Source organism: Amblyomma mixtum, chromosome 7 (genome assembly GCF_055824585.1).
Source record: "Amblyomma mixtum isolate Tamu chromosome 7, ASM5582458v1, whole genome shotgun sequence".
Lineage (NCBI taxonomy): Eukaryota > Metazoa > Arthropoda > Arachnida > Ixodida > Ixodidae > Amblyomma > Amblyomma mixtum.
This window is the reverse complement of record NC_143018.1, coordinates 149,720,263-149,742,913: the sequence shown is the minus strand read 5'-3', so window position 1 is coordinate 149,742,913 and position 22,651 is coordinate 149,720,263. Positions and strand designations below refer to the sequence as shown.

The following is a 22,651-nucleotide window of genomic DNA, read 5'->3' as shown; positions in this document are numbered from 1 at the left end:
GCTGCTGTGTGACGATCCTGATCGTGGAAGACGCGAGTGCTGACGGCTCACACCGGTGACCTCTTCAGGTGGGTGGAAGGGACAAATAAGTCGTGACTTTGGATGGATGGATGGATGGATGGATGGATGGATGGATGGATGGATGGATGGATGGATGGATGGATGGATGGATGGATGGATGGATGGATGGATGGATGGATGGATGGATGGATGGATGGATAGGAGCGCCCCCTTTGAAACGGGGTGGTGGCAATTGCCACCATGCTCACCTTTTCTTTCTTTATTATTTTTTTGTTTACTGTGTTGGCAATTCTCATTAAGATTCGCCATCATCTTTACCTGCGGTTTCCTACAATTCTAACCTTATGCCACATCTCTGCTTTTCAGCCACCAATCCTCCAATCGCTTTTTGCTGACTTCCACTGCAGATTTATTTACATGACCATTGTTATCTTTAAACCCTAGGGCCTCAGAAAGAGTGACTGTGCCTGCATCGACATCCGGATGGATACCATCACATTTGATTATGAGGTGTTCAATTGTTTCTACAGATCTACCACACACTGCACATGTGTCATCTTCTTCGTTAAATTTCTTTTTGCAGTTGCGCGTTCTAAGACACCCTGATCTAGCTTCAAAAAGTAGGGCACTGCCTCTTGAGTTATCATAGAAAAATTCTTTCCTGATCTGCCTTTTCCAGAATCGATATAGTTCTACACTATGTTTCTTTTCCATTGAATTCATCCAATTTTTAACTTCCGCGTTTTTAACCTGTCGTTTAATGCTCTTTCTTTCTCCGTCCTCATGACCGGCATACTTACTGGATAGTTTTCTAGTTCTTTTCCGGCACTGTGAGTCAACGTTCTTTCTGTATAAATATTTAAATACCTTAGCTGCCCATCTATTATCGTCCAATTTCCTCAGGCGTTGTAGAGGGCTAGCATGCGCCATGTGTGTTTATTCCCCCCTCCCCCCTCCTTTCTTAGCGGCTAAGGAGGGGGGGGGGCTGCGTCGTTGAGCGGGCCCCAGGGAGATATGTGGATGCGTGCGGTCTCATTAGGAGCGCCCATCTTTCTGTCGCCTTTGGTGTCGCCGCTGCAGAACCCGGAGAGCCCCCGGCGGCGGGGCTGCGAGGAGAGCGCAGAGCGGGCTCACCCAAGCCTCCCATTGTCCCCTTTTGGGGAAGGACGTGTGTTTCTCGCCGCGGCCGCTTTGTGCCAGTGCACAAAGAACCAAGAGCATAAAAAGGTCGAGCCGCCGTTTTATCTTACGCCGACAGCTCACCGCGGCTCCACAAACACCAATTGCGGCCCAATTAAGTTTCGGACGCTTCGTGCGGAGGTTCGACCGCTTTTCTTTTGAGAAGAGAACACTGCCGAACGAAGCGGGGTCCGGTGCGCCCGGATGAATGGGAGCTGTGGGCGGCGGTGCAGCTGGCTGGCGTCCGGGATAGCCCCGAGGCTCGACGACAACGCGGGCTCAAGAAACGGGCCGCGCGCAGAAGACGCCGCCGCACAGGGCGAGCACTGCCACCTGCTTAATTGGGGACAGTGGCGGCCGCTTGACTGATGTCGCCGCCCCGACCCCGGAGGACAACTGGTGGCTTCGGCAGTCCATTGTGATCCGACTCTTATCGGAAAGTGGATCTGCGCTCCCGAGCGATGTTTGCGACAGTCGCAGCTGGGTTGGGGCCGACAATTGCCCTAGTGCCGGGAAGCGTCAAGGTCACGGGGACTGGGGAGACAGACGTGGGAGTGTCTTGCTATGTTGTTTTGTGCGTTTTGCTTCTTCCTCCTTAGGGGAGAGAGTTGGTCTGATATAGTGGGGGTTGTTCTTATGTGTTTTGCTTTTTCTTTCCATAGGGGAGAGAGTTTGTTTACTACGGTGGAAGTGTGGGGCGGAGCACGTAACCCGGGGGGCCAATCCGTATGTGTGTGAATTCTCGGAATGTACGGTGTTTTAAGGGAAAATGATGCCCTTTTTACAATATCTACATTTGAGAGAGAGTTATGTGCCTTAAGGAAGTTGGAGGGCGGGCCACACGGCTAATAACCAATCGTGTTAAGGGTTTGACACGATTGGATGCTGATGAATGTGGGCCGGGCCCATGTGTCTTTAAAACTGGGTCCCGGAGCCCGGAAGGGGGGTTCTGGGCTACGGAGATAGATGCAAAGCATCTTCGGCTATGCCGAGTAGGGGCCTCCCCTAAATGTTAGCCAGTTCCATGTTGTTGTTGTGCTCACTGCTCAACTTGTATATATATGTAAACTATTGTATATAAAGCTTCAATTTATATCCCCTGCAAGTTCTCTGTTGTTTGCAAGTATCATCTCCTATAGACCTTCAGCCTTCAAGTAATAACAAGCCGTCTCCGACGGCGCACCCCTGGTGCAAAGGAAGAAAGAAGAGGAAAAGAACCTATTCGCTTTTGGTAGAAGAGAGAAGAGTGAAACTTTACTGGCGTTCTTCATATAGTATTTTACTCTTAGCTTCCCGTGCTTCGAACGATGGCCAGCCCATATCCCCTTGTACTGCCTCGTTTGTGATTTTGCCGTGGGCACCTAGTGCTAATCTTCCAACAGCGCTCTGATTTACGTCTAATCTCGACTGAACTTCTGCCCTTAAGCACAGAACCGCATTGCCGAAAGTAAGTCCCGGCACCATTATTCCTTTCCAAATACCTCTTAGTACTTCATATTTGTTGTACCTCCATAATGCCCTATGTTTCATTATCCCGGCGTCTCTTCGTCCTTTTGCCCTAAGAGCCTGTTCGTGTTTTTCCGTGTATATCTGCCCTTCGTTTAGCCATATCCCGAGGTATTTGTATTCGGCCACTTTGGGTATTTCGTGTCCTTGTATTGTAAGCCCCTGATCAGTTGTATCGTTAAAAATCATCTCATCTGATTTAGTTGCGCTAAAACTGAATCCTAGAGCGTCTCCTTCGTCTCCACAGCAATTAACCAAAGTTTGTAAATCTTCCTTGCTATCTGCTAACAATGCAATATCGTCCGCATACATTAAACCTGGGAGTCGCTTCTCAACTACATTTCCGCCTAATCTGTACGATAGATTATAACCCAGATTACTTTCTTCTAGCCTTCTTTCCATATTTATCACGTAAAGCATGAACAGCAGCAGTGATAGAGGACAACCTTGCCTTAATCCTTTGTGCACCCCCACAGTTGTGGTACTTTTGTCGGCAGCTCAGGGCGCACGCGGCCAATGGGTTGGCGCCGCCGTCACCTCCGCCGTCGCCGCCACTGGGTCTCTTCCGTCGGTGCACGGGCAGTCCGGCAGAAAAACCGCACTAAGCATCCCCGGCGAAGGGGATTAGACACCTCTGTTCACGGCGACGCCGTCGCCATGTAGCGGCCCCCACGCCGGAGTTGCTTGTGCTTTCTCCGAACAGCAGCGCTTTCGGTCACGGTAGCTTGATATGGCGCCTGCCTGGCTAGCCTGTTTCTGCTGGCTGGGACCCCGATCACAACAATACTCACTGTAAAAGATTGTAGCGTTAAACGTTGCTAGGTTCTGTTTCCAATAGCGGCCAGTCCGGAGCCACAGATTCTTGGCATCCTCCGCTGCGTCACAGGACAGACCGCCGCCTTTTGGAGTTTCTCCACAGCCACTGCGGACTGAGGGCCAAGGGTTAATTGGTTTCTTCATAGAAGTTGTGGCCAGATACTACACGAGGGAAACCAAATCCTGTTCTGGTGAAAGAGTACGTTGTTGGTTCCGGTCACCGAGATCAGGCCGCAACCGAGGCCTGGCTATGCAGTTCCACGGACACGTGGAGTTTGTTTTTTTTTCTTCTAACTAGGTGGAGAATTGCGCGGCACCGGGACTCGAATCCCGATCCTCTGCACTGCGCCATCGCTGCGTAGTGAACGAAACGGTTCAACTTCAATTCAGGGCACCGCATCTAGCCATGGAAAAGGGCAGAGCAGGCAAGGGAAAAAAACGCTGTTTCATGGCTTCCCAACTGAAGTCTAATCTAGAATCTTATTCAGTGAGGCTCGTTTAGCAATGCTGTTCGAGGAACTAGTGGTTATTAAATTGAATATCATAGAGCTTAGTGAGGTGAGAAGGAAATATGAGGCCTATGCAGTGCTGAAGGGCGGGCACGTACTATGCTGTCGCGGATTAACGAAGAGACGAGAACTAGCTGTGGGATTTCTTATCGGTATATCACTGGCAGAATAGATAGGCAGAGACACAGTAACGCACAAAAATGGGATATCCCGCTAGTAAGCAACGAGGAAGTAAAAAAAGCCTTAGGAGCACTGCAAAGGGAGAAAGAAGCTGGTGAGGATCACGTAACAGCAGTTGTGTTGAAGGATAGAGCAGAGATTCTCCCAGAAAAAGTAGCCACCCTGGATACGCAATACCCTATGACCTCGAGCTTACCAGGAGCTTGAAAGAACGCTAAGATTATCTCAAATAATAAGAAAGAAGACGTCAAGGACTCGCAAATTTATGTCATCATCATCATCATCATCATCAGCCTGACTATACCCACTGCAGAGCAAAGGCCTCTCCCATGTCTCTCCAATTAACCCTGTCCTTTGTCAGTTGCCGCCACTGTATCCCCGCAAACTTCTTAATCTCATCCGCCCACCTAACTTTCTGCCGTTCCCTGCTACGTCTGCTTTCTCTTGGAATCCACTCCGTTACCCTTAAGGACCAGCGGTTATCTTGCCTTCGCATTACATGCCCTGCCCAAGCCCATTTCTTCCTCTTGATTTCAACTAGAATGTCATTAACCCGCGTTTGTTCCCTCACCCACTCCGCCCTCTTCCGATCTCTTAACGTTACACCTATAATTTTCCTTTCCATAGCTCGCTGCGTTGTTCTTAACTTAAGCTGAACCCTCTTTGTTAGCCTCCACGTTTCTTCCCCATAGGTGAGTACCGGTAGGATACAGCTGTTGTATACTTTTCTCTTCAGGGATATTGGTAAGCTACCATTCATGATCTGAGAGAACCTGCCATATGCGCTCCACCCCATTCTTATTCTTCTAGTTATTTCGCTCTCATGATCCGGATCTGCGGTCACTACCTGCCCTAAGTAGACATATTCTCTTACTACTTCCAGCATCTCGCTACCAATTGCGAACTGCTGTTCCCTTGCTAGGCTGTTGGACATTACTTTGGTTTTCTGCATGTTAATTCTTAGCCCTACCGTTCTGCTCTGCCTGTCTAACTGATTGATCATGCTTTGCAGTTCTTGTCCTGAGTGGCTTAGCAAGGCAATGTCAGCAGCGAATCGCAAATTACTCAGGTATTCTCCATTAACTCTTATCCCCAACTGTTCCCATTCCAAATGGGAACAGTTGGGGATATACCCAAATTTATATACCGCCCAAATTTATATACCGATCAGCTCACTGTCTGTCGCCTAGAAGGTATTGCCGCGAATGTTTGTAGTGTTTGTTTGTTCATTCTTCAAAGCTGCCGGCACGCCTTTTTAATAAGGACGGAAACTGGGCGAGTTGGTGGGGATTCATACTTTCAACTGCGCAAAAAAACACGGACACAAGATAGAAGGCAGGACACGAAGCATTTATCTCGCCTTTTTATCGTTTTGTTTGTGATGCAAGAAGCGCCTAGATTTATCTCGATCGATCGCATTCAGGCGGAGCCGACTCTACGTTGTTCCACATTGTTCTAGTAACTGTCCTAGCTTTATCTCGAAAGTTCGCTATCAGCTATAAAAAGAGCGCAGCCGAGAGCGGCGGGCATTCTGTTCGACGACCGCCGAGCACGCTTGTTGCTACGCCGCCGCCGAGTGATTCAGTTCTTTGCGGGCGCAAGTCCGCCCAAATAAAGAGTTTCGTTTCGAAGATATTCTCGCTGTTTTACTGTTCGCCGAACTGCAGTCACCACTACGTGACATCTGGTGGAGGTGCTAACGGATGTTCCTGTCGCCCTCACCCCCTGGGAGCCGTCAGAGCAGCCCGAGCCGTCTCGAAGAAAATCACGCGAAAGCCGCAGAAGTCGTCCCCCCCGCAGGCGAAGGGCGAAGCAGCCGTCGTCTCCAGAAGTGTCCACCAGAATTCGCACTGCTACCGGACCGCACGCGAACGAAGAAGGACCCCTCAATTTTGACATCAGCCATGGGTACGACACCCGCCCCCATTATTTTACACCAGCCCCGACTGCCGCCCACGTTCAACGCTTCACCGGGCGAGGATCCCGAGGAACTGGAACTGGAACTGGAGGAGCTGGAACTGTTTGAAGGTGTCGCCGTGTTCAACAGTTTGGACTACGAGACTAAAGTGAGCCGTGGTTTCTTCGCCTTGGAAGGACCAGCGAGAATTTGGTTCGAAAACCACGAAGCTTCTCTAGCGATGTGGGAATTATTCAAGGGGCAGTTCCTGAAGGCCTTCACAAGCATCATCAGGAAAGAAAGAGCTCAGCTGCTTCTCCAGTCACGCATCCAACACCCGAACGAGTCAGTGACCGCGTACGTAGAGGACATGAAGCGCCTTTTTCGACGAGTCGATTCTGACATCACAAAAGATAAGAAGGTGGAGCTTCTGATGCGCGGTGCTAAAGAGGCATTTTTCGTTAGTTTGACCCGCAATCCACCCAATACCGCTGCTGAATTCACCAGCGAAGCAGCCACCATTGAGAAAACTTTGGAAGCACGAGCCCGCCATTTCCCTCGACAGCTCTAAGTGACCTCAACAACCTTCTCGGATGGCGCAGCATTCGGATGCAACCTGCGGGATGTCATACGCGAAATTGTACGGGAAGAGTTGCGTCGCCTATTACCATTCTCAAACCAGCCCCAAGTTGCGACACTTGAGGAAATCGTACGTGAAGAAGTGCAGCATGCGCTTGGCACCCCGTCATCTTCGCCTCCAGCTGAAGCTCCAGCCTTAACCTACGCCGCTGCAGTACGCAGACCTCAGGCCCAACGAGAGAGCCGAAGTCCGCCTCTTCCAAGTGAACCAGCTGTTCCTGAAAGTCGCAACCCTGCCCCCACCCGCCTAGCCTACGAACGACGCCCAAGCCCCAGGAAGTGCGACGCCTGGAGGACCCCCGAGAACCGCCCGCTGTGCTTCCATTGAGGCGAAGCCGGTCATGTACTTCGCCACTGCTCGTGCAGGAGCATCGGCCTGCGTGGTTTCGCCATCGACGCCCCACGACCGCTCCCCAGCCAGCGACCACGGGAAATCGAAGACTACCTGCACAGAGGAGAGTACGTCTCGCCAAGCCGTCTTTCCCGCTCGCCGTCGTCGTCTACCGCACGTTTTGCATCACCAGGCCGCAGCTAAGCGCGGCTGTCCGAGGAAGGTCCCCTAGCCCCCTTGGGGGAACTAAACAAAGCAACCTGTGGAGGTCAGGTTGCTTGCCGAGGAAGCAACGAAGATCCTCCAGCGACCACGCCATATGAAGACGCCGCATACAATGACAACCTCGACCACGACCCGAATCGCCTTCAAAACTATGCCACCACTTAGGAAAGCTTCGATCACACGCCCCACCCACGATTCACATACACGACGAAGCCATGACCCGAAGCCGAGAACGACGTGCAACTCCAGAGCGAGGACATTCGACTTAGAAGTTGTTATCGACGGCCGGAAAGTCACCGCTCTAGTCGACACAGGAGCCGATTATTCGGTGATGAATGGACCATTCGCTGCGCAGCCGAGGAAAGTAACGACCGCTTGGGACGGCCCACAAATTCGCACCGCAGGGGGACACCTCATTACGGCATCAGGACGATGCACAGCGCGAGTGACTCTCAAGGGACATACCTATCCCGCGACCTTCGTAGTGCTACGGCAATGTTCCCGCGAAGTGATCTTGAGCATAGATTTCCTTAATGAGCGTCAGGCGATCATCGACCTGCGATCCAAGCTAATTGGCTCCGCGCGGTAGCTCAGTGGTTACGGCGCTCGGCTGCTGACCCGAAAGACGCGGGTTCGATCCCGGCCGCGGCGGCTGAATTTCGATGAAGGCGAAATTCCAGAGGCCCGTGTACTGCGCGATGTCAGTGCACGTTAAAGAACCCCAGGTGGTCGAAATTTCCGGAGCCCTTCACTACGGCGTCCCTCATAACCTGAGTTGCTTTGGGACGTTAAACCCGAATAAAACCAAACCAAAACCGGTCCAAGCTGATCACACTTTCCACAGATGAGGCCATCCCGTCGACGGAACATCACGTTGCGCTTAGTATCCCTCCCCGCTCAAGCATCATCGTCACCGTAGGCGCCGCGGAAGCCAATAACACTGAAACCATCATTGAGGGGAACATGCAATTGCTTCTAGACCGAGGAATCGGCATCGCAAGAGGCATCGCACATTTCCGCAAAGGACAAGCCGAAGTACTGCTGACTAACTTCAGCGAAGAGTACCGGAACGTTAACAGAGGAACGATGATTGCTTTCCTCGAAAAAATGTCTGACGTACGACACTTCTTCGGCCTCTCCGACCCATCCGCAGAAGATTCGCCTGACCAAGAGAACTCGCCCACTTTCGACATAAACCCAGCCCTGCCCCGAAACAGACAAGACCAGATCCGCAATCTCCTTCGAAGCTACAACAAGTAGTTTTCGCCATCGCCGAAGGTTCGACAAACGCCGATTGCCAAGCATCGCATAATAATCGTCCAGCGCACCCGACCTCTCCACCAAAGCCGCTGCCTAGTGTCGCCGCGAGAACGACAAACCATCCGGGACCAAGTGGAAGACATGCTTCGCGACGACGTCATCCAAGCTTCAAAGAGGCCCTCGGCCGCACCGGTCGTTCTAGTGAGAAAGAAAGACCGCACACTTCGATTCTGCGTTGATTACCGCCGCTTGAACAACATCACAAAGAAGGACGCGTACCCCCTGCCCCACAACGACGACATACTGGACCGGCTCTGTAAGGCTAAGTATTTCTCATCGATGGACCTTAAGGGCGGCTACTGGCAAATTGAAGTCGATAAAAGAGACCGCGAGTAGACCACATTAATCACTTCAGATGGCCACTTCGACTTCAAGGTGATGCCGTTTGGTCTCTGTTCCGCACGAGCGACATTTCAGCGAGTAATGGATACAGTGCTGGCAGGCCTGAAGTGGCAGATTTGTTTGGTATATTTAGATGACGTCTTCGCCTCGAGCTTTGAGGAGCACCTAAAAAGGCTCCGAACAGTACTAGATGCAATCAAATCGTCCGGCCTAACCTTCAAAGCAGAGAAGTGCCATTTTGCCTATGAAAAGCTGCTCTTTCTAGGCCACATCGTTAGCAATGAGGGAGTACGCCCAAAGCCGCAGAAAACAGCTGCTATCGCAATGTTTCCGCACAAGAAAGCTGTGCGCAGGTTCCTCCGACTGTCCTCGGATTCCTCAGACTTACCGACGATTTGTCAAGAACTCTTCGCGCATCGCCGAGCCACTGACCCATTTGACAAAGGCAGACGTGCCATTTAAATGGGAAGCGCCGCAAGTAGAAGCCTTCAAATAACTTTTTCAGCGTCGTTCACAGTCCAAACCGATCCTCGCGCATTTTGACGGAAACGCTGAGAATGAAATTCGCACCGACACAGTGGGGGCTGTCCTCGTTCGGAAAACTGATGGAGTGGAGAAAGTCATCGCATACGCTAGCTGTTCCCTGTCCAAAGCCGGGGCTAATTATTCGACAACCGAGAAGGAGTGCCTTTCCATCGTTTGTGCTACGTCGAAATTCCGCCCCGACCTGTACGGACGAGCATTCAAGGTGGTCAGCGATCACCACGCGCTGTGCTGGCTTGCCAGTTTGAAGGACCCCTCCGGCCGCCTCTCTCGATGGAGCCTGCGCCTACAGAACTTTGGCGTCACCGTCGTTTACACATCCAGACGCAAGCACTCTGACGCCGACTGCCTGTCATGAGCCCCTGTAGATGCACTGCCGCCAGACGTCGATGAGGACGCCTACTTGGGACCCATCAGCTCCAGCTCTTTTGCACGACAGCAACGCTTGGACCCCGACCTAAAATGCCTCGTCGAGGACTTGGAAGGCAAGGTTTCTTCACCTCCCGCGTCGTTCAAGAGAGGATTGTGTTCGTTCTGTTTACAGAATGATGTCCTCGTGAAGAACTTTGCAGCGAACAAAACCGCCTACCTCCTTGTTGTACCTGCAAGTCTGCGCGGAGAAGTTCTAGGCTCCACACGACGAGCGGATAGCTGGACATCTCGGGTTTTCTCGCACCCTTCGCCGCATTCATGTCAAGTATTACTGGCCACGAGTGTCTGCCGATGTCGCACATTGTGAAAACCTGCCGAGACTGTCTGCGATGAAAGACCCCTCTAACCCGACCAGCAGGATTTCTGAATCTCATTCAACACCCCTGAAGGCCCTTTCAGCAGATGGGCATGGACTTGCTTGGCGCTTTCCCGAAGTCAACATCTGGAAATAAGTGGATCATTATAGCGACTGACTACCTGACCCGCTACGCCGAGGCAAAAGCCCTACCGAACGAAACAGCAGCAGAAGTCGCCAGATTTTTCGTGGAGTGCATGCTTCTGCGACACGGCGCCCCCCATGTGCTCATCACGTACAGCGGAACAGCATTCAAGGCGGAACTGACGCAAGCCATCCAGCGTTATAGCCAAACCAGCCATCGGAGGACAACTACATACCATCCGGAGACCAACGGACTGACCGAGCGCCTGAACAAAACCATCGCCGATATGCTCGCCACGTATGTCGATGCCGAACACAAGACGTGGAATGTTATCCTGCCTTACATCGTCTTCGCATACAACACCGCGGTGCAGTAGACCACCCAGATGACGCCTTTTAGGCTCGTCCATGGCAAGGAGGCCACGAGCGCGCTAGACGCCATGCTGCCCGATGTTACCGAAGAAGATAACGTCGACGTCGCCGCCTACCATCAACACGCAGAAGAAGCCCGAAGACTTGACAGATTACGGATCAAAGACCAGCAGCGGAGCGACGCCAGACGCTACTACGTACGATGACGCAACGCGGAATACAAGCCAGGAGACCGAGTCTGAGTTTGGACTCCCATTCGCCGCCGCGGATTTAGAACTTTTGCGCCGCTATTTCTGCCCGTGCAAGGTTCTTCGTCGGCTAGGTGAACTGCACTGGGAGGTCGCCCCTGACCAAGTGACTGCATCCCAGCGACACCGCGTACGACCAGAAGTTGTCCATGTCATCCGTCTATGCCCTATTGTGCGCGTTAAAGCACGTGGTTTTTATTTTTACACAATCCGTTTTAGTTGTCTATGGCCGCATTATGTACTAAAGCATCTGGTCGATGCTTCTTTGAAATGGGAGTAAAGCCGCGAATGTTTGTAGTGTTCGAAGCTGCCGGCACGCCGCTTTATTGCTTTGTTTGTGATGCAAGACGCGCCCAGATTTATCTCGATCGATCGCATCCAGGCGGAGCCGACTCTACGTTGTTCTAGAGTATTCTAGTAACTTTCCAAGCTTTATCTCGAAAGTTCGCTATCAGCTTTAAAAAGAGCACCGCCGACAGCAGCGGGCATTCTGTTCGACGACCGCCGAGCATGCTTGTTGCTACGCCGCCGCCGAGTGATACAGTTCTTTGCGTGTGCAAGTCAGCCCATATAAAGAGTTTCGTTTCGAAGACATTCTCGCTGTCTTTCTCTTCGCCGGACTGCAGTCACCACTACGTGGCAATAGTAATCACAGATAGAACCAGCAGAACCTTCGACTTCAATCACACAAATGACGAGGCAGGTTTTTGTAAACAATACTCGACAATAGAGCATATTCACGGTATCGGTCAGGTGATACAGAAGTGCGTGGAATATAAGCATCCTCAATATATAGTATTCATTGATTACGACAACGCATTTCATTGAGTGGAAACCTCAGCAGTCATGCAGGCATTGCGGAACCCGGGTGTACAACAGTAGTATGTGAAAATACTGGAAGATATATATAACGACTGCACAGCTACCATAGTCCTTCATAAAGTAAGCAATAAAATTCCAATCAGGGAGAGTATCAGGTAGGGAGACACGATATTGCCAGTGCTATTCACCACCTGTTTACAGGAGCTGTTCCGGGGCCTGGATTGGGACCACCTGGGAATAAGGGTTAATGGAGAATGCCTAAGCAATTTGAGATTCTCTAGTGTCATTGCCGTGCTAATTAGCTACGGAGTTGAGCTGCGAAACATGATGAATGAGTTAGAGGGGCAGAGCAGAATGGTAGGTCTTTAAAAAAAAAGTGCAGAAAACCAAAGTAATGTTCAACAGTCTGGCAAGCGGAGAGCAGTTCACAATCGATAGCGAGGTACTGGAAGTGGTAACGGAACACGTCTTGTTTATTTATTTATTTATTTATTTATTTATTTATTTATTTATTTATTTATTTATTTATTTATTTAAACATACTGCAGGCCCTTATCGGGCCCATGCAGGAGTGTTTACAATGCATCACTGATCAAACAGAGTAAAAACAAAAATTCAAAAATACAGAGATGTTCTCTGACCCAAATACAAAAAGAGTAGGAGAGAATTAAACAGAAAAGTCAATTTTTTCGATATAATTAAGAAATAGTTCCATGGACGTACACTTCACCGCATCTTCAAGGAATTTATTCCAATATTATATAGCATCTGGAAACAGGGAGTACTTGTGGATATTTACACGGCTAACTGGTTGACGAAGTGTTTTACTGTGGTTAGTTCTAAACGAGTGTTTCAATGGCGGGTGTAAGTATTGTGAATTGGCTATTTTGAAATGGCCGTGAAGAAGCTGGAACAAAAACTTTAATCTTGAAATGATTCTTCTCTGTGACAGGCTTTGTAAATTTGACTGAATTATTAGACTGGTAGCATTAGTTTGGCGCGAATATTTTGGATAGACAAACCTCACTGCTAGTTTTGGATGCGCTCTAAATTGTTGATTAAATTTTTTTGATGGGAGCTCCAGACTATATCCGCATATTCTAAGGTAGGTCTTATAAGAGTTTTATAGGCACTGAGTTTAATATGGGCCGGCGTGTTACCGAGCTTTCTCCTTAAATAATGTAATTTCAGCTTTAGAACCAATGAATTTGATGTAGGGCTCCCAACGCAGATTAGATGTTAGGATGAGTCCCAGATACTTCACCTGATCATATTTTTTAACCTGTGTGTCAGCAAGTGTGTATGTAGAACTTAGAGGCTGCTTCTTATTAGTGAATGTGATGCTAGTGGCCGATAATCCGGATCAAGAGGGGGAAATAACTAGAAGAATAAGAATGAGGTAGAGCGCATACAGCAGGTTCTCTAAGATAATGAATGGCAGTTTACTAGTATTTCTAAAGAGAAAAGTACACGACATCTGTATCTTACCGATACTCACCTATGGGGCAGAAACGTTGAAGCTAACGATAAGTGCTCAGCTTAAGTTAAAAACAACCCGGCGAGCTAAGGAAACAAAAATAATAGGTGTAACGTTAAGAGACCGGTAGCGAGCTTAGTGGGTGAGGGAACAACGCGGGTTAATAACATCTTAGTTGAAATCAAGAGGAAGAAGTGGGCTTTTGCAGGAAATGCAATGCAAAGGCAAGATAACGGCTGGTCCTTAAGGGTAACGCAGTGGATTCCAAGAGAAGGCAAACGTAGCACGGGTGGTAGCAAATGAGGTGGGAGGATGAGGCTAAGATGTTTGCGGGCATAGGCTGACCGCAACTGGCAAAGCACAGGGTTATTTGGAGAGACATGGGGCAGGCCTTTGCCCTGCAGTGATCGTAGTCAGTCTGATGATGATGATGATGATGATAGCCAGTAATATAACTACATGGGCTTGCGCTTTCAGACTGTGTGGTGATGCTGCGCTTCAATTTTTTTTTCGCTCGGTCGCCGGAACTGAACGAAAGCTGGCATTAAAACAAATCTGTAAAAGGACGCTTAGCCTCATTTGGCGTAGACTCCTAATCGACAGTAAAGTACAAATTTTCAAGGGTAACGCTAGCCTCTTTGCATCATAATATTTGAGGAAAATGGAAGTTGCGGGCGAATGAACGCACGAGATCAAGAGCTTTCTTTCCTCACGTCTAGGAGCACATGTTCAAGTTTCTCGTGTCTTTCCTGACGGGTGAGAAGAGCATCGAAGTGGCGGTGTCATCTACGCTGGTCTTCGTGGCCTACACCATGGTAGAAAATGTGACCCAGCCCGTGACGTTCGGCAAGCCTTGCGTGGGCGCCCGTCCGCAGCCCTTCTACGCTTACTGCCACAAGACAGCGCCCAACGAGCAGGAGCATGCGGACAGCCTCACAGCATTGAGCTACGAAGTCAACACACTCGCTACCTTCGAGACGCCCGCCACCGTGGAAAAGAAGGTACCGTTTACCTTGAAAGCGTAAAGCATGCTGGGAGCCATAAGCTACTCGGTGACTACCTCTCGAGGGCCTTCTCTCGCAATCAACTCCCTCCCCGTATACTAACCACGCTAGCTGCATATGGACAATGCCGTGCAGCAGTAGTGGTCCACCTCGAATGGATCCCAGGTCATACTTCCTCTGTGTTAAACGGCAGAGTCCACTCCACCGCCTCGATCTCCCGGGGCTCATATATTTCTCATGCTTGCCAAGAACCGTATTTACCAGCGGTGCACAGGGCTCAACGCTACAAATAGCTAATAGCCTACATTAAAGGGTTCGCATAGCCAGACGAGAACTGCGTAGGCCACCCTACTATCGCTCTGGAAAGCACGCAGCGCAGCTCAGACAAGCCCAAACTCACTCGCTACCCAATGACTTCACCTTACACAACAGGAGCCCAATACACATCACTATCAATTGTGTGGCTCCATGCCCGCGCTTCTTCACACGCACTGGAACTGCCCAAGAGCCAGCACCACGCAACGTCGCTCTCGCTCATCGCTCTCACTCAACACATTCACTTGGGAGGCCCGGGTTGCCTAACTCGGCAAAACGGCTCTTCGTCTCCTGCAACACCTGCTCACGGTCCTGGGGGAAGAACTCCCTCTCTAGGCATGGATCGTTTAAATAAATGTTTTCTCTCTCTCTCTCTCTCTCTCTCCTCGAGGAAAATAAGACACAAAAGAAGATGGCTGGTTCTCCCTTGGTGGTTAAGGTCAAGAGAAGCACAAGGGCGAATAAGATCGGGAAGATCGCGTCGATAAGGTGGCCGCAGGAGTCGCTGGACAGGAACGTATAGCGAGAGTCCTTCAACGGCACTGAACGACCTTTGGTATAGCGACTTTGTGCTACAAGCAGACAAGGATAAGGAATTTGGCTTGTTGCGACACACATACCCGCCGTGGTGGCTCAGTAGTTACGGCGCTCGGCTGCTGACCCGAAAGACGCGGGTTCGATCCCGGCCGTCGCGGCCGACTTTCGATGAAGGCGAAATTCTAGAGGCCCGTGTGCTGTGCGATGTCAGTGCACGTTAAAGAACCCAAGGGGGTCGAAATGTCCGTAGCCCTTCACTACGGTGTCTCTCATAGACTGAGTTGCTTCGGGACGTTAAAACCCTAATAAACCGAAACCGAAACACATACGAAGAAAGCCATGAGTCGCCAAAAGAAAGGAAATCATAGAGTAATCTTTCTATTTTATTTAATTTGTTGTGAATGGGAAATTAGTAGTGTAAGAATTTTTGCCTGAAAGATAGGTAATTATAATGCAGAACAAAAAACAACCACATGCGACCGGGGGGCGGGGGGGGGGGGTGCAGGGGGAGGGGGGCCAACCTATGACCTCCGCATGTATCGTGCAGTGCTCTACCTACTGAAGTACGACGGTGACTGTCCCGTGGACTTTCCAGGCCATATGTGTTGCAATGGAGCCCAGTCCGGAAAGTTTCACGAGCGCCACCCTCGACGATAGCGCCGGACATAGGATTGGCATGTTAAACCGCAACTGCCGCGTAGAACGTGATAGAACGCTGAAAGAGGCAGCTGTACAAAAACCCTCTTATTCTTCCTATGGCATCAGTAGCGTGAGCATCGTTAAGCTATCAGGTGTACAAGGATGGGGGGTTGAGGGGCTCGTAACGTAGAATACGGAGGAGGCCAAGAACCATTCAAGCCAAGGATACCGTGGGAAAAATTTTCAGTTTCTAAGCGCGAAGTCATTGTTGTCCTCATAACCTGAAAAATACGCTTGTGTGGCGAAGGTTTCCAACTTATTCACGTCATGCGGGAAACGGAGGGAAATAAACGACACCTTGAATGAGGATGAGCTTGGCCAAATGGAGAATTAAAATAAGAATTGCCGCGACTCCGTTTAGAACACGCTGCGGTGCGAACCGATCAGTTTCGCTGGCCACTTAGCACCATGCTATCGCCGCAGCCGATCACGCCTTCTGCTGAACTGCAACCAGCTCTCGTGCTGTGCATTGCATGTCGTCGTCTTAATAAACGTCCATCGTGCTTCCAGGTGCGTCGAGTTTGTGTCTACCTCCAAAAACCTGCTTTCGCACTATATTTCGGGGTTGGCAATCCAAAACCGCCAGCAGTTTATCGTTTAACTGTGGTATTGATGACTGGAGAAATTAGTAGTAATTTCTTAACAGATTCTAAGAGGATTCTGGTGTGGGCTAGTTGGTTCATGCTTAATAAACAGATTCACAACAGCGCTACGGAACGGAACGAGGACAGAAGGAACACAGCGCCCGTCCTGTGTTTTTCGTGTTCCTTCTGTCCTCGTTCCGTAGCGCTGTTGTGAATCTGTTTCTTAACATAGGATCAGGAATTAAGCATTGCATTCAAGAGCAGTTCTGTGAGATTGGAAGAGATAAATTACAAATTTTTGCTGACCGTGAAGAACCACTCAAGCATTTCTACAGTCAAAACGAAGATTTCAACAGCTATTCAAGTACTACTTGTGTTCGAGCTTTTTAAACTAAATGATCCGGTGTCTCCCCGTGACGTAATGAAGTTAGCAAGGTAATGGGGAGGATCATTAATAAAAACTAGTAATAAGAGCCGACCGAGAACTTATCTAAGAGGCATAACTCTTGTGGATACTAGTATGCGCTTATTTCTTTTTAATCGGTCAGTCAGGAGCGCACCGCGAATACAGCAGTATCAGCAGCAGCGAATACAATCCGGAAAAAAAGTGCAGATGCAGGCAGCAGCGCCCGTCAAAAGATTACAGCAATCTAAGAAGGCTATCTCTTTAGCAAGCAAACAAAATGTACGGCTCTTCTGCTTATTACGAAGGCTTCTATAATTCTCGCGCGAGTGATTTTTCAAGATCTTGCAGCAATGCAGTGTGAGGTTGGTCTTGGGGGCCGAAGACCTTAACATTTCAGCACGGTCCCTCAGACGGTCATTCTGCGTCCATCCGGACGTGCTGCAGTTGCGATTTTTTCCTGATATTGCTCTGTTGGCAATCTTATTCAGGTTCAAAAGTATCTTCTGGCGGGCTAGTTGGTCTGAATCGTTAATACTTAAAACTGTGCGAACATAACAAGGACAGAGTAAGAACACAGAAACACACACAAGCGCAGTCAAAAGTATCTTCTGGCGGGCTAGTTGGTCTGAATCGTTCATACTTAAAACTGCGCGAACAAAACAAGGACAGAGTAAGAACACAGAAACACACACAAGCGCAGATCAAAAGTATCTTCTGGCGGGCTAGTTGGTCTGAATCGTTCATACTTAAAACTGCGCGAACAAAACAAGGACAGAGTAAGAACACAGAAACACACACAAGCGCAGGTGCAGGGCCGGGCTTGGGCAATGGCTTCATCGAGGCGACGTGCTGTCATGTGGTCATTAATACACTGGCCGTATTGGTTAATGTACGACCGGCCACATGAGAGCGGATTATCCTACACCACACCTTGCTCACACCGTATGAAACAGGTCTGGTGCTTGTTACGACATTCCGACTTATTTCGTTCACCTCCGTTTACAAGTTAGCATAACCCGGCCAGCTTGTGCGGTGCGGAAAAGACCACTCGAAAACCAAACCTTGCGCCAGGCTTCTTCAACTGGTTCGCAAACGCATCGACGTAGGGAACCACCACCAGCGGAACTTTTTCCTTTTCTTTGGTGGTCAGTTGACCACGTAATTCGCCCAAACTCTTTTCAGACAGCCTGCGAAGAAGATGCTCCGGGAACCCTGCCGACCTGACCCGGTTTATCTGGGCATCAAAGCTGGCTTCACCTAATGGCGCGACAGGACCTGTTGAGGGCATTTTTCATAGCAGTGATGGCTATACCCCGCTTGAGCAGTTTTGAGTGAGCAGAGTAGTAAGGCACGAAGCCATTCTTGGAACGGAGTGCATACCTCCCCCACAATTGGTCCCCCTTGATCATCAGTACTAAGTTGAGAATGAGAATTTTGTTGTTTTCAGGAAGCAGATGGGTTAAGTCTAAACCACCTAGTGTGCTCTTGAAAATGTCAAGCGTAGGCGTCACATATGCCGCTGCATGATTATTGCAAGGTTTTAAGATGACCTGGAAATCATCTACAAACCTGAACACTCTGGCGATGGCCAGTCCCTGGAGTGCAGCTTCAAGCTTTGAGTAGAAGTGGGCTAGGAGCAGGTCGCTCAGGATTGGAGCCAGACACGATAGAATGTAAACACCTTGCTTCTGAACGTAGACGTTCTCGTTGAAGTTGATGATCGTGGACTCCAGGTAGAAGGAGAACAGTTCAAGACTGCTGCTCACTCGTTTCGACTGGTTTGGATGTCAAATGGTATCGACGTCGAATGGTATCGACTCGTTTGGTTGCATCAAGTTTCAGAACGTAAGCGGCACCAGCGTGAGCCGCTTCCTTAAAGAGTTTTCGTTCAAGATGCTGTCCAACACGATCATCAGCTTCAACAAGGAGGTCTACGTTCAGAAGAATGGTGTTTGCTCTGGACAGTGTCTGGATCCAATCCTGAGCGATCTCCTGCTAGCCCACTTCGACCGAAAGCTTACAGCTGTGCTCCAGGGAATCGCCATCGCCAGGGTGTTCAGACTTGTGGCTCATTTTCTGGCCATTCTCAGACCTCGGAAGGATCATGCAGCAGCATATGACGCCTACGCTGGATTTTTTCAAGAGCATACTCAGCGCTTTTTATTTAACCCATGAGCTATCCGAAAACATCAAACTCTTCTTTCTCGACTTAGTACTGATGATAAAGGATGGCCATATGTGTTGGGGTTATGCACCTCGCTCCTAGAAGGGCTTCGTGCCTTATCACTCTGCTCACTCCAAACTTGTTCAGAGTGGTATAGTCTTCGCTCCTATGAAAAATGCCCTCAACAGGCCATGTCGCCAAGACATATAGATTCCAGGGCACTCTACGGATGTTGGAAATGAAGGCGCTCACGCTGCGGCCCGCGCACTATTACCCCGGGCCCCCCGGCATTCGCAGGAACATAATTATTCTGAACCACTATTAAGCTCTAGGGATTTACTCCAACATTTGAGATTGACGAGTAAAGTATACGCCGAACCGCACAAAAATCTAAACTGGGAGCAAAGGGTGATTTTAAGGAAATTGCGATCGAATACTTATATAAATCCTGTCAAATTCAGCTATACGTTTACAAATTCGTACAATCCGCACTGCGCCCTCTGCGGTGAAGTCGCTCACTTATACCATATGGTATTGGCATACCATAAAAGCCCAGCTATGAAAAGAATCAATGATCCAACAACTAAGGACTGGGAGGCGGCGCTGTCCAGCTGACATTCGGAAGATCAGCTTTCGCTTGTGAACAGGGCAAGATCGGCGGCAAAAGCCAATGGGCTCCTGGAATGGGGGCCCACCCAAACATTTTGCGCATTAAACGTTCTGAAGCGAAATTTCACTACGGGACCTCGGGCTTTCTTTGAGGCGCTTGCGGTTTTCATCATCGTCATAATCAGCCTGACTACACCCACTGCAGGGCAAAGGCCTCCCCAATGTCTCTCCAATTAACCCTGTCCTTTACCAGTTGCGGCCACCATATTCCTACACACTTCTTAATCTCATCCGCCCACCTAACTTTCTGCCGCCCCATGCTACGCTTGCTTTCTCTTGGAATCCACTCCGTTACCCTTAAGGACCAGCGGTTATCTTGCCTTCGCATTACATGCCCTGCCAAAGCCCACTTCTTCCTCTTGATTTCAACTAGGATGTCATTAACAGGCGTTTGTTCTCTCACCCACTCCGCCCTCTTCCGATCTCTTAACGTTACAGCTACCATTTTTCTTTCCATAGCTCGCTGCGTTGTCCTTAACTTAAGCTGAACCCCCTCTGTTAGCCTCCACGTTTCTGCCCCATAGATGAGTACCGGTAAGATACAGGGGTTGTATATATACATTTCTCTTTCTGCGGTTTTCACCTTCAAGCAATTTAGAGGTCAAATGACTGTAGAGTAATGGTGTGTTGCTATGGTGCTGCACCAAGGTGGACCATAAGTTCATAGGTCAGGTCAAGGTCATGGGTTAGGGTGAAGGTACAGTCAAGGTCCAACAAAAACATCGCTAGTGGTTTAGCTATGTGGTTAGAGTAGTGAGAAATTTATGACCTTACGGGCCACCTTGGTGTAGCCTACACTTGCTTCGGCATTCTCTGTCAACCTAGTAACCACCAAGTCTCACTGCACTGACCATCGGAGTGTCTTCATAGGATCATCCAAACGCAAAGCCAAACTAGTCTCGTCATTGCTTCAACCACAATCAGCACTCTTAGCGTAGCCATTGAAATGAAGCTCTCGCTTATACACACCAGGTTTAACAAAAGATAAACCATCAGCAATTTTTTTCCTCTATTTCCCTGTTGTAAGCCTATAAAAAAAACGTAGCGACTGCACTACCTTTATTCTCTGTGTCGCTAATTAATGTGCTGTGTATTTTGTATTTTGTTGCTTATTGAAATTTATTTTCATGGCAGGTCCCGCCCGCGGTCCTGTACCGTGGGACCTCTCGCTTGTAACTTTGTTTGAATTCCTTAATGAACTTTCAACTTCAACTAAGGTGGAAGAGAATAAAGAGCAAGTCGCCGTTGGCAGTCAGATTTTGGTGCACAATAAAGAACTTGAGTTACTGAAGATTCCTAGCCAGTTTTTCTCCTACGTCGTGCCCGATAGCCCGAGGTGATTCACATAGCGTGCTGCATGAACGCTAGTGCCATGCGCGTTCCTGGCTGGTGGTGTTCACTGCAGATATTCTCGCAGATGCGCCAGTTCCTGATGCCGCTGGATGACGCGGTGTTCAGGCGCGTCGGGTGGGCCTTCTTCGACTTGGCCTTCGAAGTGTTCGACAAGAGCCGCTGCGTCGTCAACAACGTCGTCGATAAGAATTTCCCGCGACTTGCCGTCGCCAAGGAGATACTCAAGGAGAATAGGAACCGGAAATTCAGGAAATAAGCAACATATGAGCGGGCATTCAATGCCGACGAACACGGAAGAAAGTTTAGATATTTAGTTCATTTACTGCCTCGCTGCATCGTTGTGGCTTCTGTTTCCAGAAATGTGGAGATACGCATCGACACCTAGCATCAAAGCGAGTTTTGCCGAGAAATTATTTCGAACTCGTGACTCACGTCAGTAAGCGTCACTGCCCTTTTTATATTTGTCGCGCATGGTAGAACGTTGTGGCGTTATTTTATTCTCCATTCAAATACGAAAAAAAAGCGCTTCGTCGTGTGTGTGTCCGTGTGTCCGTTCCTGTGGCAGTTTGCGCTCGCCAAAACTGTACTTTGCAGTATGCTTTTCTTCTTCAGTGGAGACCGAAATAAATGTGATAGTAACTCTGCTTCCTGGTATACAAGATGTCTTTGGGGGCTAAACTGGCACTGAGATGTCCTATGAAGCAACCGAAAATTTCCTTTCGGCCCTGATTTTTTTTTGCTACTTCGAGAATTTTTCTAAAGTGTTATTTTGCTTCACTGCCACCCAAGGAACACACTAGTGTAAAAAATTTCTCTAGAACTACCTTGGTTTTAAAGATGGCGCCGTGTCCTATATATAGGACACCAGGGCTTAGTGGTTGCAAGAACAAAAAAAAGGAAAGTTTGACGTTACTCTTTATTTCAAGACCTTCACAAAAATTCAAATATTGAGAACAAACATGCTGGTTGCCTTGAGGTGCAGCTAATACTGGACGTCGATTAATTCGTGTTAAATGTTTTGAAACAGCTGGAATGAGTTCAGTGGATGAACCTTGATAAACGACGAAGTCGTAGGTAATCCCCGAGGCGGCGCACAGCATGAAAACTTTCACTTCCGACGTATTTGGTTTCCCTTTGATGTATTGTTTTATGTCTCGCTGTCCTTTGAACGGAATGATTTGCTCATCGCTGCAGAGATGCTCCTCGAAAGAGAGGTTTAGGCAGGCATCTTTCACGAAATGTGTCCATATCTGTTGTGACCTTGGTCTTGTTACAAACCTTGTACGCGCATGGCGCGCGCCGTGCTCCCATGGAACACAAACGGACGCTCGGGATAGAAAGAGCGTTTATTCATCCCGATCAGCCAGCATACATAGCGTGACCGGGCGAGGGTAAGGGGAGGAAGGGACGAGGGAAAGCGTGAGGAGCATCCGCTTGGCGTTCGCCGTTGTGAGGCATAGCGTTCGCAGTAGTGAAGGCATAGCGTTCGCCGTATTGAAAGCATAGTGTTCCCCGTAGTGAAGGCAGGGCGTTCACAACAGGTCTCCGTTCACGTCTACAATGTGCAAGCAGATTCTAGCCGTGGCTAGCGAAAGACACCCATCGCTAAATGCTGTGAAATC

General features: G+C 49.2%; 1 protein-coding gene across 1 annotated transcript in view; it reads left to right on the top strand.

The window, feature by feature from the left end:
• LOC149337839 (uncharacterized) overlaps nucleotides 1-21,285 on the top strand; it is a 58,365-nt gene extending 37,080 nt beyond the window's left edge. The window contains exons 3-4 of the mRNA XM_089554526.1: nucleotides 14,018-14,299; nucleotides 21,094-21,285. Coding sequence (XP_089410652.1) covers nucleotides 14,018-14,299; nucleotides 21,094-21,285 — 474 coding nt within the window. The remainder of the gene's footprint in view (nucleotides 1-14,017; nucleotides 14,300-21,093) is intronic.
• Nucleotides 21,286-22,651: the final 1,366 nt, after the last annotated feature.